The sequence below is a fragment of the Monodelphis domestica genome, chromosome 4, assembly GCF_027887165.1.
Source record: "Monodelphis domestica isolate mMonDom1 chromosome 4, mMonDom1.pri, whole genome shotgun sequence".
Lineage (NCBI taxonomy): Eukaryota > Metazoa > Chordata > Mammalia > Didelphimorphia > Didelphidae > Monodelphis > Monodelphis domestica.
In genome coordinates, this window is record NC_077230.1 from 32,020,522 (window position 1) to 32,034,527 (window position 14,006).

A 14,006-nucleotide genomic window follows, 5' to 3' on the forward strand; every position below is an offset into this window, starting at 1 on the left:
TTTTAGGGAAATTTACAAGTAATTTTACTTTTGCCCCAGCCCTACCCTATTTTCCATGAGCTACTTGATGCTAATATTGTCTTCACCATAAGCAAAGGCTTTAATTTCACATTTGGGGACAAGGGGAGGAAATAAGCATTTATTAAATATTAAATTAAATATTTTACACATATTATCTCATTTAATCTTCACAACTCTATGATGTAGGTGCTATTATTACCCCATTTTGCAGTTGAGAAAAGAGGCAACTTCATACAATTAGTGTCTGAGATTAGATTTGAACTCATCTTCCTGACTCCACTTCTAGTATTAAAATGCAAATGTAAATGATTCATTGGACTTTCAATTAGACTAAACTGTAATCAGTTAATAAACATTTGAGTTTGGCATTCTCTCCTCAAAGATATCAGAATGATCTGCCATTTTTTCTCCAGCTCATTTTTTCAGATGAGGAAACTGAGATACACAATAAGTTAGTGTCTGAGGCCAAATTTGAACTCAGGAATGAGTCTTCCTGACTCTAGTCTTGGAACTCTATACACCAAGCTGCCCAAATAAACACTTTAGTGACTGACATTGGCTTCTTTGGTTGTTTAAGAGACGTGGGGAAGAGAAGGAGTCACAGAGCAAGAGTGTACTTGGAACCGAGGAGGTAAATCTATCCCTTCTAGGAATCAGAGAAAGAACTTAAAGGGGAGTCTTAAGGTCAACAATGACACGTCACAATTTTTAGATACCTCTGCCTATACAACAACAAATCAAACCAAGGTATAGAGAATGTACCACCCAGTAGGAGCATCACTTTCCAGCCAAAGTAATCACATGAGTCAATGTTTTTTTAAAGTAGTTTTATTGATCTAAGGAATCAGAGCTGGCAAGGATTTCAGGGGTTAGCTAGTTCAACCCCCTTATTTTACCTGATATATTTTGTTATTCAAGAACTTTGTTAATGGAGAATTATTGGTTAACACATTACTTTTGCATTCTCATAGGTCTAAAGAAGAAGAGTATCTCAGAGACTCTTCAAATCTCCCTCCTTTTATAAAAGAGAAAATTGAGAGCCAGAGGCATTAATCGATTTGCCTAAGGTTACCTGGGTAGTTAAATGTCTCTCAACTAAATGATTTACAGAATAGCAGGAGAAAAACAATGCCCAAAGATTATGGTTGAGAATTTTCCTTTACAATTAAAAAACATAAAAATAAGGAATTATTATGCCCAAGAAATTTTCTTAGATATCATGTATTTTCTTGTAGGATATAACATAACTCTAAATATCTTCTTAATCCTTCACCAATCCACCCAGTACTTGGGTTATGGAATATAGCATATGCTATGGGAAAACCAGAGAGCAAGATGGATAAAATCTACAGGACCTATAACCGATTAGACATGAAAATGAGCAGAAGAAAGGGTCAAATATAATGCCTACGTTTACAATGTGCAGGTGTGGTTCAATGGAATCAGAAAGAGGAACATATTTAGTCAGGAAGATGATATGCTCAGTTTTGTACATATTGAATTGAAAGTGGTGATATCCTATGGACATTTGGAGAGATTGGTCAGGAGTTCATATGAGAGGTCACAGCTAGAAATGTGGTTTTTAGAGTAATCTGTATAGAGATGGAAAATGAAGGCACAGTAATAAATAGATTGTTAAAGATGAAAGTACAGAGAGAAAAGGCATCTTTGAAGTCTGTAGAAAAGACACCTTTTGAGGGGTGGGAGGAAAATTAGGAAGAGAGAGTAGTCAGAAGGACAGAATGGCCAAAATGTCAAATTGTTCATCAAGATCAAAGACAAAGAAGACTAAAGAAAATTCAGCAAGTGTGATAAATAAAAGTTCATTGATAACCTTTGAGAGATAATGGTGGGGACAGAAGCCACATTGCAAAGAATTTAGGAAAGCTATATTTTCTACTTATTTAGTATGGTTGTGGATATTTTTTCTTCCCTAAATGAAGATTTTTTAGTTAAAATGGATAATGTAGGATATATCTATTAAGATTCAAATAAGTTTAGTTTTTAACAGATGATTTGATTTTTTTTAGCTTCAGAGGCAATTCCTAAGACCTTGTTCACAAATTTATCAAAAACAGAAAATTAGAAATGCAACTTGTTAAAAATCAATATTAACTAAGAAATTTTGGAGAGTAACTAAAATAAAAACTTCTTAATTATTTCAAAATGTCCATGAAACATCAATATGAGTATTCTACTGAATGAGAATTACAATTCTACACTTCAGTGTATTGGTTATATTTGAAAAAGGGGGTCACCTGGGGGCCAAACTTTGGATCTAGGCTGACTTTCTGACAATATACACCATATAAATTCAGTCCTACAGCCTCAAAAAAGTCTTTTCAATTTATTAATACTTATTAGTTCAGTTTATTAATACTTGATCTCAATAGTTTTGGAGACTTGGAGAATCCAGGTCATCTCTCTGACATACTGAAACATTCCATTTTTACTTTGATGTTTAACATGTATGTTTTAAATTTTCCTACCACCAAATTTAAATTATGGATTATTTACTGGACTGCTTATTAAGCCCTTAGTAAATGTTTGACACCAAGTCCAATTTTCCTCACCCTCTTTGTAATACAAAAATCTCCCTTTCCCTATTAAATGCCTACAGTCATGAACTTAGCTTAGTTCCCTGGGGAAATAATAAAGTTACATAAATATTTTAACAAAGGTGATATCTTGGCAAATAGATAAAGTGGTTGCTGACTAATGAGTTTGTAGGCTTTTTTGGTCTTCTTGTTATGACATCTTTTTTATCAGTTAATCATTTATAGAAAATTGTGATGCTTAGAAATATCTTTTCTTTTTCCATTTTTTGTCAATGAGCTCATTTAAGGTTCTTTTCATCTTTATCTTTAATCTTCTAAATGTTACTGATATTGACTTTTATTATATCTAGTTCTGATTGCATGCAGACAGATGACCCTGAAATGATTCCTGTATCAATCATCAGTTATATCTTGTCTGTTAAGATAAATTCAAATTCATTTTTGGTGATGAATAGTTCTCTGAAAGGCAGTCTACCCAACAGAGAATAGTTAAATAATCCACACAGTAAAAATCAATTGAATTAATATAAATGATCTACACTATTGAATAAAGTTGGATAATGATTCCATAGAATTAGTCTATCAGTATGTATATACTGAACATTGTAGTAGGAGCATTTTCCTTTGCAGTTTAAGTGATTTTTTCCCTTAAAAGATGTTGAAACATTCCTTGAGACTTGGTTGACTTAGGAGACTATAAGAACTTAGACTGTCATTATCCCTTCAAGTTGTCTGGTATTTCAGGAGAGCAGGAGCAGTTCTTAGATGCTTCACTAGTAGATCTTGAAGGGAGCTAAGCTCAGATGAATCAACTCAAGGACTTCTCAATGTATATGAATTTCATGTCAAATATTATTCTTCTGCAATGACTAAATACATCTCACTTTGTTAATTTTTGGATGATCTATGAGTGACTCTTTTTGTATCAGTATCTAAAGTATACTTCTAGAGGACTGCCTTGAATTATGTCTATCCCATAAAAGATAATTAGCTAGTCTCTAGTCAGATCATATTTGTATGGTAGTTTCAATAACCTTGTGCTATTACCTTTAAGTCTTTTTTAAAAAATATTTTAAAATATTAAAAAAGAATACCAATAGTCTTCCAGGGATGTCATACAGTTGAAGACTATGAAATACCATTTTCTCCAAAGAACTATAACTGTAGACAACCTCAAAGGCAACATCTGTTATTCAGGCAAATAGAATTTGAATTAAATCCCATAGTCTCTTAAAAATTCAAATTGTAGGACATCCAAATGACAGTAGACAAGTTAATAGTGTGTATGATTAGGCTGCCTAATTGGGAGACAGGAAACCACAATAACACCCCTCTTGGAGAAGAAGCTGACAGCCCCTAAGATTATGGGTATTACCTGACTACAGGCTGTCCAATACAGAGTTTAGACCAGGAATACAAAAACATGTCAACACTTTGACCACTGATACACAGAGTGTAAATAAAAAGGCCATTGTGTTATGGATACCACCATCTTTCCAGTTATTTTTGACTTTTTGTCAACTCCCATTAATAACAAAATCTTATTGATTCTTCCCCTCCAGTAACATCTTTTAATTTCCTCTACTCTCAGCTTAATTTAGATCTTTATAGTTTTCTGCCTATTCTATCCCAGAATCTTCTATCATTCACACAATTGCCACATTAGTATTTCTAGAGGATGATTCTGATTTTTTCAGTCCTCTGCTCAAGAAGTTTCAATGGCTCAAGATTGTTTTTAGAAAAATATTCAGGATTCCACTCTTATATAAACCCCTTCTTTGCCCCCACATTTTTTAGCATTCAAAGGTCCCCACTGTCTGGTTCCAATCAGTCTTTCCAGACTGTTTTTATATTACTCTCCCTTAAATATTCTCTTTTCTAGCCTATCTTGTTCCCCACCCCCACCCCCACCATAAGTCTCTTTCATACATACTTGAAATATGCTCACACTTTACCTCTTCCTCTTACAGTTTCTCCTTTCCTCATAGATTCATGCTATCTCCTGTGTACAAAGCCTTTTTTTGGTGTGATCTCCCCATTTATTAGAACACCTGTGAAGTTATTTTGGGTTTATTTAGTTCACCTTTTGTATTGTCTTATCTATCTGCCCATTACTTTCTCCCAATAGAATGTAAGTTTATGAGGACAGAAACTATTTAATTTTTTGACTTTGCATTCAAGAACTAACCTAGCACATTGCCTTGAAAATAATTTGTCCTGAATAAATGTGTGGATTGATTACAACAAAGAATTTTTTAAAAAGTTCTTTATCTTCTTTTCTAGGTTGTCCTTATCTTATTCCTTTAGATCAAGGATTTTTAACATGGGGTCCATGAACTTGGATGAGAAAAAAAATTTGCATTTTTATTTTCACTAACCTTCATTTGAAATTTACCATTTCTTTCAATTATTTAGAAACATGGTTCTGGGAATGGGTTCATAGACTTTGCCAGACTGCCAAAGGGGTCTATGATACATACAAAAAAAGTTAAGAACCTACTTCAGACTAGTTTATAGCATGTCTCTAGATCCTGGATTGGATGTACTCTGTGAATTTGTTTTTATCTGCCTTGCCTCTGTCTACTTGGTTATAAATTAAAACTTCCATATACTTTGCTGCTTGTATACATCCTGATTCTGACTCATCATTATTTCGCCAGGGTCAGGGATACCTGACAACTCATTTTCCTGAAGAGGAAATATTGAGTCTAGTCTTCTATTATTCATGACACTCTACAAAGCATTCCAGGATGCATATAGTACCCATAAGAGGAAATCCTTCTGGGGGGGAATAAGAGACACATAAATCAATTGAACAGAATACATACAGAGGGAGCACACATTTTAAAATAGTGTGTATATATATATGTATGTATATATATATATATACATCCATATGTGTACATGTAATCATAAATGTTTGTATTTGTGTGTGAATGATAATGAGGCTATGATGATTTCTACATGATGATTGAAAGTGAATAGTAGATCTTGACTAATCAGGAAAAGTTCTCTAATGCTTCTCATTGATTAATGATTTCTCTAGTGTTCTAATTTTTCTGGTGTTTAAAGAGTATTCTTTCCAAAAACCCCTTTAAAATATTTAACTTTATTTCCTTTAACTTAAATGTATGCCCATTTCACTATGTTCTTTCTTCAGTGGGGGGTCAGAAAGCTGTTCTAATGAGCTACCTCATAATCAAATATCTGGACAAGGCATTCACTTTCCCCAATTTTAAATCACCAAAGAAATTCACTTAAACCTTTTCATAAGGCTGGGCAATATATGGTTTCTTAATTAGTAAAAGAACCAGCATGTTGCTGTAGAAAGAGGATCAGCCTAAAACTTGAGTAGATTTGGAGTCAAGTCCAATTTCTGATATCTTGAGCAAATCACTTACAATTGTTGCTGGGGCAGGCATCTAGGTTAATAGAGAGCCAAGGATAGAGTTGGAAGGTCCTGGGTTCAACTCTGGTCTCAGATATTTCCTAGCTATGTAAGCCTGAGCAAGTCACTTAACCCCAATTGCTTAGCCCTTACTGCTCTTCTGCCTTAAAGCCAATACTTTGGTATCGATTCTAAGACAGAAAGTAAGGATGAAAAACTTTTCTCACTGTTTGAGATAATTTGGAGAAAATTTGATAATCTGCACTAGTAGAAATAATCTCCTAACTGGGAATTCCCTATATCCATGAAATCATAGTTCTGAACCCAAAGAAATTACATTTAAAGCATGTACTCATCCTTTTAAAAAATTAGTGATACAAAATGAATTATTTGATTGTTGCTTAGAAGTTCATTATGACAATCTAAAGCCAAGATAGACTTATACAAGAGATGGAAAATCAAGTTATTCTTGCTAATAACATAACTGAACTATGTAGAAATGGCATATTTCATTTGTTCTCAGAGTGATATATGAAAAAGCAATAAATTATATTTATGTGCAAATGATACTATGTAAAGAACAATGTCATTGGAGCCAGAGGACATGGTACAAATCCCACGTCTGACAGTTGCTACCTGTGTGACCTTGGACAAATCACCTAAGCTCCCTGGGACATATACAAAAAGAGATGGGATGGCTTCTGAGGTCCCTTATTTCTCTATATCTATTATCCAGGGAGATGTATGATGAATAGTAACACAGAGTTAACCAACGGATATATCAAGGAACATAAGAAAAACAAAATAAGCAGGAGCTGAATATTAAAGAGTATTTCACAGGGACTGGCATGACCCACCTATTTTGGGTAATTTTTTTCTTGTGTTTCTCTGTCAATGTTTATTCCTTCTCTTACCCCCAGATGCTATTTTTTTAGCACCACATGTGGAGCCTCCAAGAGGATATTTAAAGTTAGTAATTTTATTGGCACTGTGAAGTTAATCTGTACTATGTGTTTTCCCCCCAGGAAATTGAAGCAACAGTTCAAGCTAAACAGCCGGATGTGGAAGGAATTTTGTCTAAAGGGTGGCATTTATACAAGGAAAAATCAGTCACTGAGCCAGTAAAGGTAATGAAGCAACCTCAAGTAATATCCATTACCACCTAATGGGTTATGCTTCCCGTGTTGTACACTTGCCACTGATGTGGTCTATTTATAATCAATGAAATAACCTCAGAGACAATATTGGCTGTTCTGCAATAGCAGAGGCAGGACTGTTCTTTAATCTGTCTGCTATTTATACATTCTGATCCCAGGGTTATTAATATATCATTGCAGCAAAGTATTCATTTCTGTATCGGTGCTTTTCTGTCAGTGGGAGGAAAGGGGAATCCACCTTCCAAAGAAATTTAATTCTTTTAGTTTTTATTGGGTTTTTTCCAGGCTCAATACTTTTCATACTGTTTGGCTTCATTCAAATCAAGGCACTATATCATACTGTCTGTCTCTGACAGCTGGAGGAATTGTCTTCCCTATTGCCCTTTCATTTGATGAAGAAAATCAGTATGTTATTAGAGCAAGATTTTTTTAGGGGGAAGAGGGAATGTTCTATAATTAATTATTGCTTCTTCTTTGAGAAAGTTGACCTGGGGGAAAGCTTTCAACTCCTTTTTCTTCCTGGTGTATATCTTCAAGTTCAGCAAAGATGTAAATTTCCAGACCATATTAGAACAGAACAAAATTAATTTCATAGAATTAAAGGTCTAGATGTGAGAGGAACCTTAGAAGCTATTTGGTCTAATCCACTCATGTTACTAACCAGAAAATGGAAGGTTGAACAGGGAGCAAGTATCAAATACAGTAAATTGCTGTAAGAGCTGGCTAACTAGTATTTACTACTTCATGGAATTGTAGACAATGGATATTGGAGGTCAAATTAATCAAACGCCACCATTTTACAAATGAATAAACTGAGACCAAAAAGATGAAGTGATCTAACCCACAATTTTCCAATGGTAGCAAATATGATAGCAAAAATGATAACACATTTTGTTTTTGTGCCCAACAAAAATTAGAACTCTAAGTTTTGATTAGAGGTTTTTGAGAGTACTTAATGGTGGTTTATTGATCAATTCTGATTTCTCTTGCTATTATTATAGGGCTGAAATACAATGGGACTCACTCTCATGCTTAAAACTACTCTAAAACAACTCAGGTCAATAACCTCATTATACAAAGCCAGTTTGTCCTTGCAACAAACATTACTGTGACTTATACTCCATCTCTAAGGTCATAATGTTTTCCCATTTTGTTCTTTGCTTAAACCACATTTCTGTAAAATGTTTGTTTTTCCTACAGTTTACAAGAGATTTCTTTAAAGGAAATTTTGACCTGTAGAGAATGTTCTAACTCTGCCTGTTAATAAGATAGTCTGTTTGCTGTAGATGCTGATATATATTTGTTTAGGAATGCATCATTTCTGTTTATAAAATCCGTAAAAATAATTTGTTACCTGCTTGACCAAAATTGTATCTGTAGCTTTCATAAACTAACAATATTTCTAATGCCTTGGGTGCTATAAAAGCATGAAAAAAAGCATGAATAAAATAGTAAGAGAAGAATTGAGGACAAGTCTATATTTTTGCCCTAATTCAAAGCAAGAGGGAGCTTGTCAGTCATCATTCCTGGTTTAACAGTTTAGGCATTATGCTAGAGAATAGAGTAAGGCCAACTATGTACCAGCCACATGAAGAAGCAATCATTTAACTAGGATGGTTGGGTTTTTCCACTTTCTTAACATCAATAATGTTTTTTTTTCAAAACTTACAAATGCCAGACAGTTAACAATAAAACATGCCAGGTACTGTGCTAAGAACAAGCATCCCTTTCACGTTGTATCTATCCATCACAGTTTCAATATATCACTGGTTAGCCTGGTTGACCTAAGAAATTAAATTAGAATTTGGGGGGAGTTTTGCAGAAGCTGTAGGCAATTCCTGATGGTCAGCAGACAGCTCAAAAAATGTTTAGAAACTATATATCCTATGACCAAATACTTGACCCAAATTTTACAATAAGATACTATAAATATCCTATAAGAAGAAAAGAAAAAGTTCAAATTTCTGTTACAAAGGGAGGGCCAAATTTTGAAAACTAATTTTCCAGATTGTGGGGCTGTTGCATCCCTAACCCCTGTGATGTGGACAGTATCTTTATTTGGGATAAAAAGGCAAAAACTATTTATTTACTGAAATGAGCTTATATCGTAATAGTGAAGACCTGAAATTAAGTATGTAATCAGAACATATGTGAAAAGTGGAAGGAAGGTAATCTGAAAGCTGAAAGAACTAGAACCTGAAGGGATAGAGGCTACCTTACAAAAAGGAAAATTTAAACTGAATGAGATGAAGAGGAAGAGCATTCTAGATATGGAGAATAGCTGTTGTGAAGAAATAGAGATATAGATAAAATTTCATGTGAAAAGATTAGCAAATAGGCCAATGTAAACAGATCAAAGCATATGCAGAGGAGATTGGATACACTATCAATTACGAATATTGAGAAGAAATAAAATAATAAGCAGCAAAAGTGGTACAGTGGCCTGGAATCAGGAAAATCTGATTCCAATATGGTGTCAGATACTAGTTGTGTGACCCTGAGTAAGTTACTTGATCTCTGTTTGTCTCATTTCCTCATTTATTAAATGGGAATAATAATAACACTTACCCTGCTAGATTTGTTGTGAGGCTCAAATGAGAATAATATATGTAAATTGATTTAGTTCAATGCCTCACATATTTAGGTAAATGTTATCTATTATTTTAATTATTAAGGAAAGAATTTTAAGTGCCAAATAGAATTTATATTTGATCCTGGAAGTTAGAGTGAGCCCACTGAGGGGTTTTGAGCATGATTGGACCAAAGGTTTAGAAAAAAATCTTTGGCAGCGGAAGGATTTGTGTAAGGAGAGAGAGTTAAGGCAAGGAAACTAATCAGAAGGCAACTGAAATAGTCCAGAAACAAGGTTATGATAATCATACATAACCTGTGTGAAAAGAGAAAAGGAGATTTATAGAAGAAAGATTGTGGAGGAAAGAATGACAAGATTTGGCAATGGTCTGTAAAATTTAAAATTAAATCTTAATAATAAAAATATTATATTTTAGGAGGTTTATTAAATGATCATTAGAAATCAAGGAATAAAGAGGACACAAAATAAAGATCATGTGTCAATGACTGATTAGTCATTTCAAAATCCCCACACTTAGGTTACCACTGCGACCATGTTCGCTGCATCATGCCAAAGAGAGAGATGGGACCCTCCCCATCCTCACCTAATATCCTCTGTCTACAGGAAGTATGTTACAACAGGAAGTCAGTGGACTCCCAGGAAATGTAGTTCCTTCTTTGAGGGGAACAGATTTTCAATTAAACAGGATTGAATATTTGTGGGGAGGGAAATTGAGGGATTGAGTAAGACATTAAAAAAGGAACCCCTTCACTAATAAGGAAAATTAGGATATAATGAGTTCTTTTTGGAAATGCTGATTTTGAAATGCTTTTAGTTCAAAATTTCCAAAAGGAAGCTGAACATAATAACAGCTGACATTTCTATAGCACCTACTAAGTGTCCAGTACTGAACTGAGCATTTTACAATATCTCATTTTATTCTCAGCAACTTTGGGAGGTAGGTACTATTATTATCCATATTTTACAGAGGAGGAAAACTGAAGCAAACTGAACCTAAGTGATTTGCCCAGTCACACAGATAGAAAGTATCTGAGGCTAGATTTAAACTCAGGTCTTCCTGATGCCAGTCCTGGTACCCTATCTCTAGTACCACCTGGTTGCCTCCAACACAATGAATAAAGAGAGAGAGAGGAGAGCTAGATAAAGAGACATGGGAATCCTCTGCATACTCATGATAATTGAACCCATATCAGCAGATAAAGTCACCAAATGAGAAATATGAAGCAAAAGGAGAAAAGGGTACAAGACAGAGCCCTGAGGATAACCTGAATCATGGGTGAAACATGAATGAAAGTCATAGAGAGGAAGCCAAGAAGCAACAGTCAAATAGACAGGAAAACCAAGATAGAACAATGTCATAATAGCCTAGAGATTGAGAGGATGCTCAGGAGGGAGAAGATAGGATTGACATTGTCAGATGCTTCAAAAAGGTTAAGAGGGATGAAGATTGAGAAAAAGCTATTAGATTTGATAGTAAGATACTGCTGGTATCTTTGGAGAGAGTAGTATCATTTAAATAGTGATGTCAAAAGCCAGAAGGCAGAGATTATAGAAGAAAGTAAAAGAAGAGTGGGAAGAAGACCTGGGATTTGGACCCAGCTTCGACACTATGAGTTGTGGAACCATGAATAATCACTAAGTGCTATAACACAAAGTTTGATCATCCCTAAAATGAGTATAAAAATAAATATACTACCTGCCCTTCTGAAACTCTTAAGTTCCTGGTATTTCCTCTCACCCAACCCTAATGCCTGGAATGTTTTCCTTCCTAATCTCTATTATTGACTTCTTTGACTTTCTTTAAGTTCCAACTAAAATTCCATTATCTAAACTATGACTTTTGTAACCCCTCTTAATTTTAATGCCTTCCCCTCCCTTACATACTTCCTATTGATCCATTATATAGTTTGTTGGTGCATATTTATTTGTTTGTTGTCTCCCCCATATGGAATATAGGGAGAATTGAGGACAGGTACTGGGTTTTTTGTTTGTTTATCCTCACTTTCTGTTTTAAAATTGATATCAAAGGTTTGGCGCTAAGGCAGAAGAGCAGTAAGGGCTGGACAATTAGGGTTAAGTTATTTGCCCAGGGTCACATAGATAGCAGTCCAAATTTGAACCCTTGTTTTTGGACTCCAGATCTTTTTTTTCTCCACAGAGCCACTTTCAGCTTCTCTTTCAAATACACATTTGCTCCTCAGCCAAATTAGTTTTGGAAATGCTTTGGTAAAGATTTATGTTTCACATTAATTTGCCTTTTAAAAATCACTTCCAATACTAAAGCTACAATCTCAGGACATACTTAAAATATCCCCTTCTTGTAATTAATTGTTTCTTATATTCATAAGAGCAGTAATTGCATATTACTTTAATGTAGTTATTTTATCAGTTAATATTTCCAAGCAAATACTCTGAAAAATAAATAACGAAGCACTGCCAAAAGCTAATTTATCTCATCAGTGCTCTGGGAGGGAGGTATTTAATATGTATTTGGTCTTGCAGACTGATATAAGTACAATTAACAATTTCCTTTAGAAAAAAATTCCAACTTCTTTCTAATCATTTTATATTTAGTATTAGAAAGTTTGAGCTAATGTTTGATCCAATCAGAAAACCTTCACTTTCGCTCTATTCCCATTCTACTTTCAGTTCATTTTTCAAAGAAATTTTTTATTGGTTTTAGAATTAATTATATCATCATATGGTATGTTTACTTGATAAATGACTGTCTTATAACATCATTTTGTACTTTAGGATTTAGAAATGCATCTTTATTTTGTCACACAGTGGAAGAAACTAGAAACAAAATGGTTGCCCCTTATTTTAAATGGTTTATGGATCACTTGTTTGTTTTGTTTTGGTTTGGATTTCAAATCTAAAAATAGGGAGAAATGTAATCACATTAAGCAGTTGAATTCCTTAGCTTTGAGGAAGTATGGCAGAGTGTATAGGGAACTTGCTTTGTAATCAGGAAGATCTGAATTCAAGTCATAGATGTGATACATAATTGTATGTGACACCTGAGCTATGTCTGGGTATGGAAGCAAGTTTCTAACATTATATATTATAAAGTGTAAATACATTGTTAGATTGAGTTTTATCACTCATTGGATGATCCCTATACCAATCACAGGTCCAGAAAACACCTACCTCTTTTCTTTTCCCTGACCCAAACATTTCCTGGGAGAAGGGTAAGGGAGTAGTAAGGAATAATATTATAGTACCAATAAGATAAATAGTGTCACATTCATAACTAATATTGAACAGCTTTATCCTTTTTTTTCAAGTATTTAGTGAATAGATGAGTATATTTTTTACCTCAACAACCCCCTTGCTCCTTGATCTCTAATCCAGGGGACACTTTCCATTTCTAAAATAAGACTTTGTGACACTTGATAAATATATATCCCACCCTAAAGTATTCAAGTTTTATTTTTCCTTCCTTCCTTCCTATGATCCTGTCACTGGCTTCTTCCCTTCTTAACTTTATGCTAATTATGCCAACAGGCTTCAGCCCCCACTTGTTGTGTCCCCAGAATAATAACTGGGATCCACCCCGCCATTCCCAACCCAGTATACTTGGGCAGAATATTGTTGGCTTCCCTGCCTTTAATACTTTAAAGTACTTTAATATCATTATGGTTGAAACATCTGGACAAAATATCAGGGCCTTTTGGATTTGTTTTGGTTTCACATGTCCAGGTGCTTAGTCTTTTGGTAGAATTTTGGTCAGGATATTTTGAAAAGATTTATTAAAATACAGAACTTGAAAATGTCATATTAGAAATACCTGAATATTGTCCATTCATTTACATCCAAAAAAAGGGGGGGAGGGGAGGCTGAATCTGAGTAACTTTCGTTTAAAGCTTTACTTGATTCCACTAAAAAGAACTATTTCTGAGCTAGGCGATTGCAAAAGCCCAAAAGACGATTAGTGCTCTGGCTTTATTTTTTTTTAATTAAAAGGGAAATGAATGTAAAAATAACCTTCCCCCAATGAAACTAAAAAGTTGCCAATTAAAAAAATTAAATAGCTATAATCCTCATGGCAATACAATGCAGAATGCTGGTTTTGCAGATACTGTTTTGAAGCCCTGATGTACAGAGGAAGGGGGAGCACTCTTCGCTGAGTCCACTAACTTCCTAGGGTGAAATTAGAATGGAAGAATTAGTTAGCAAGAAAGAGAGACTGAGATCATGAAACTGAGTCAGGGGAAAAAAAAAAGTCCTGATATAAAGAAGGCTAGCACAGCAGTTTAAAAAGTAGGAATCAGTCATCTTTTGTATGG

The 14,006-nt window shown here is 34.4% G+C and overlaps 1 protein-coding gene across 11 annotated transcripts in view; it reads left to right on the forward strand.

Moving 5' to 3' along the window:
• Positions 1–14,006, forward strand: part of DMD (dystrophin) — a 2,399,796-nt gene that overhangs the window by 1,594,190 nt on the left and 791,600 nt on the right. For all 11 annotated transcript variants that reach the window (XM_007493357.3, XM_056797113.1, XM_056797116.1 and 8 more), the window contains one exon: positions 6,993–7,094. In XM_007493357.3, the coding sequence (XP_007493419.2) occupies positions 6,993–7,094 (102 nt within the window). The remainder of the gene's footprint in view (positions 1–6,992; positions 7,095–14,006) is intronic.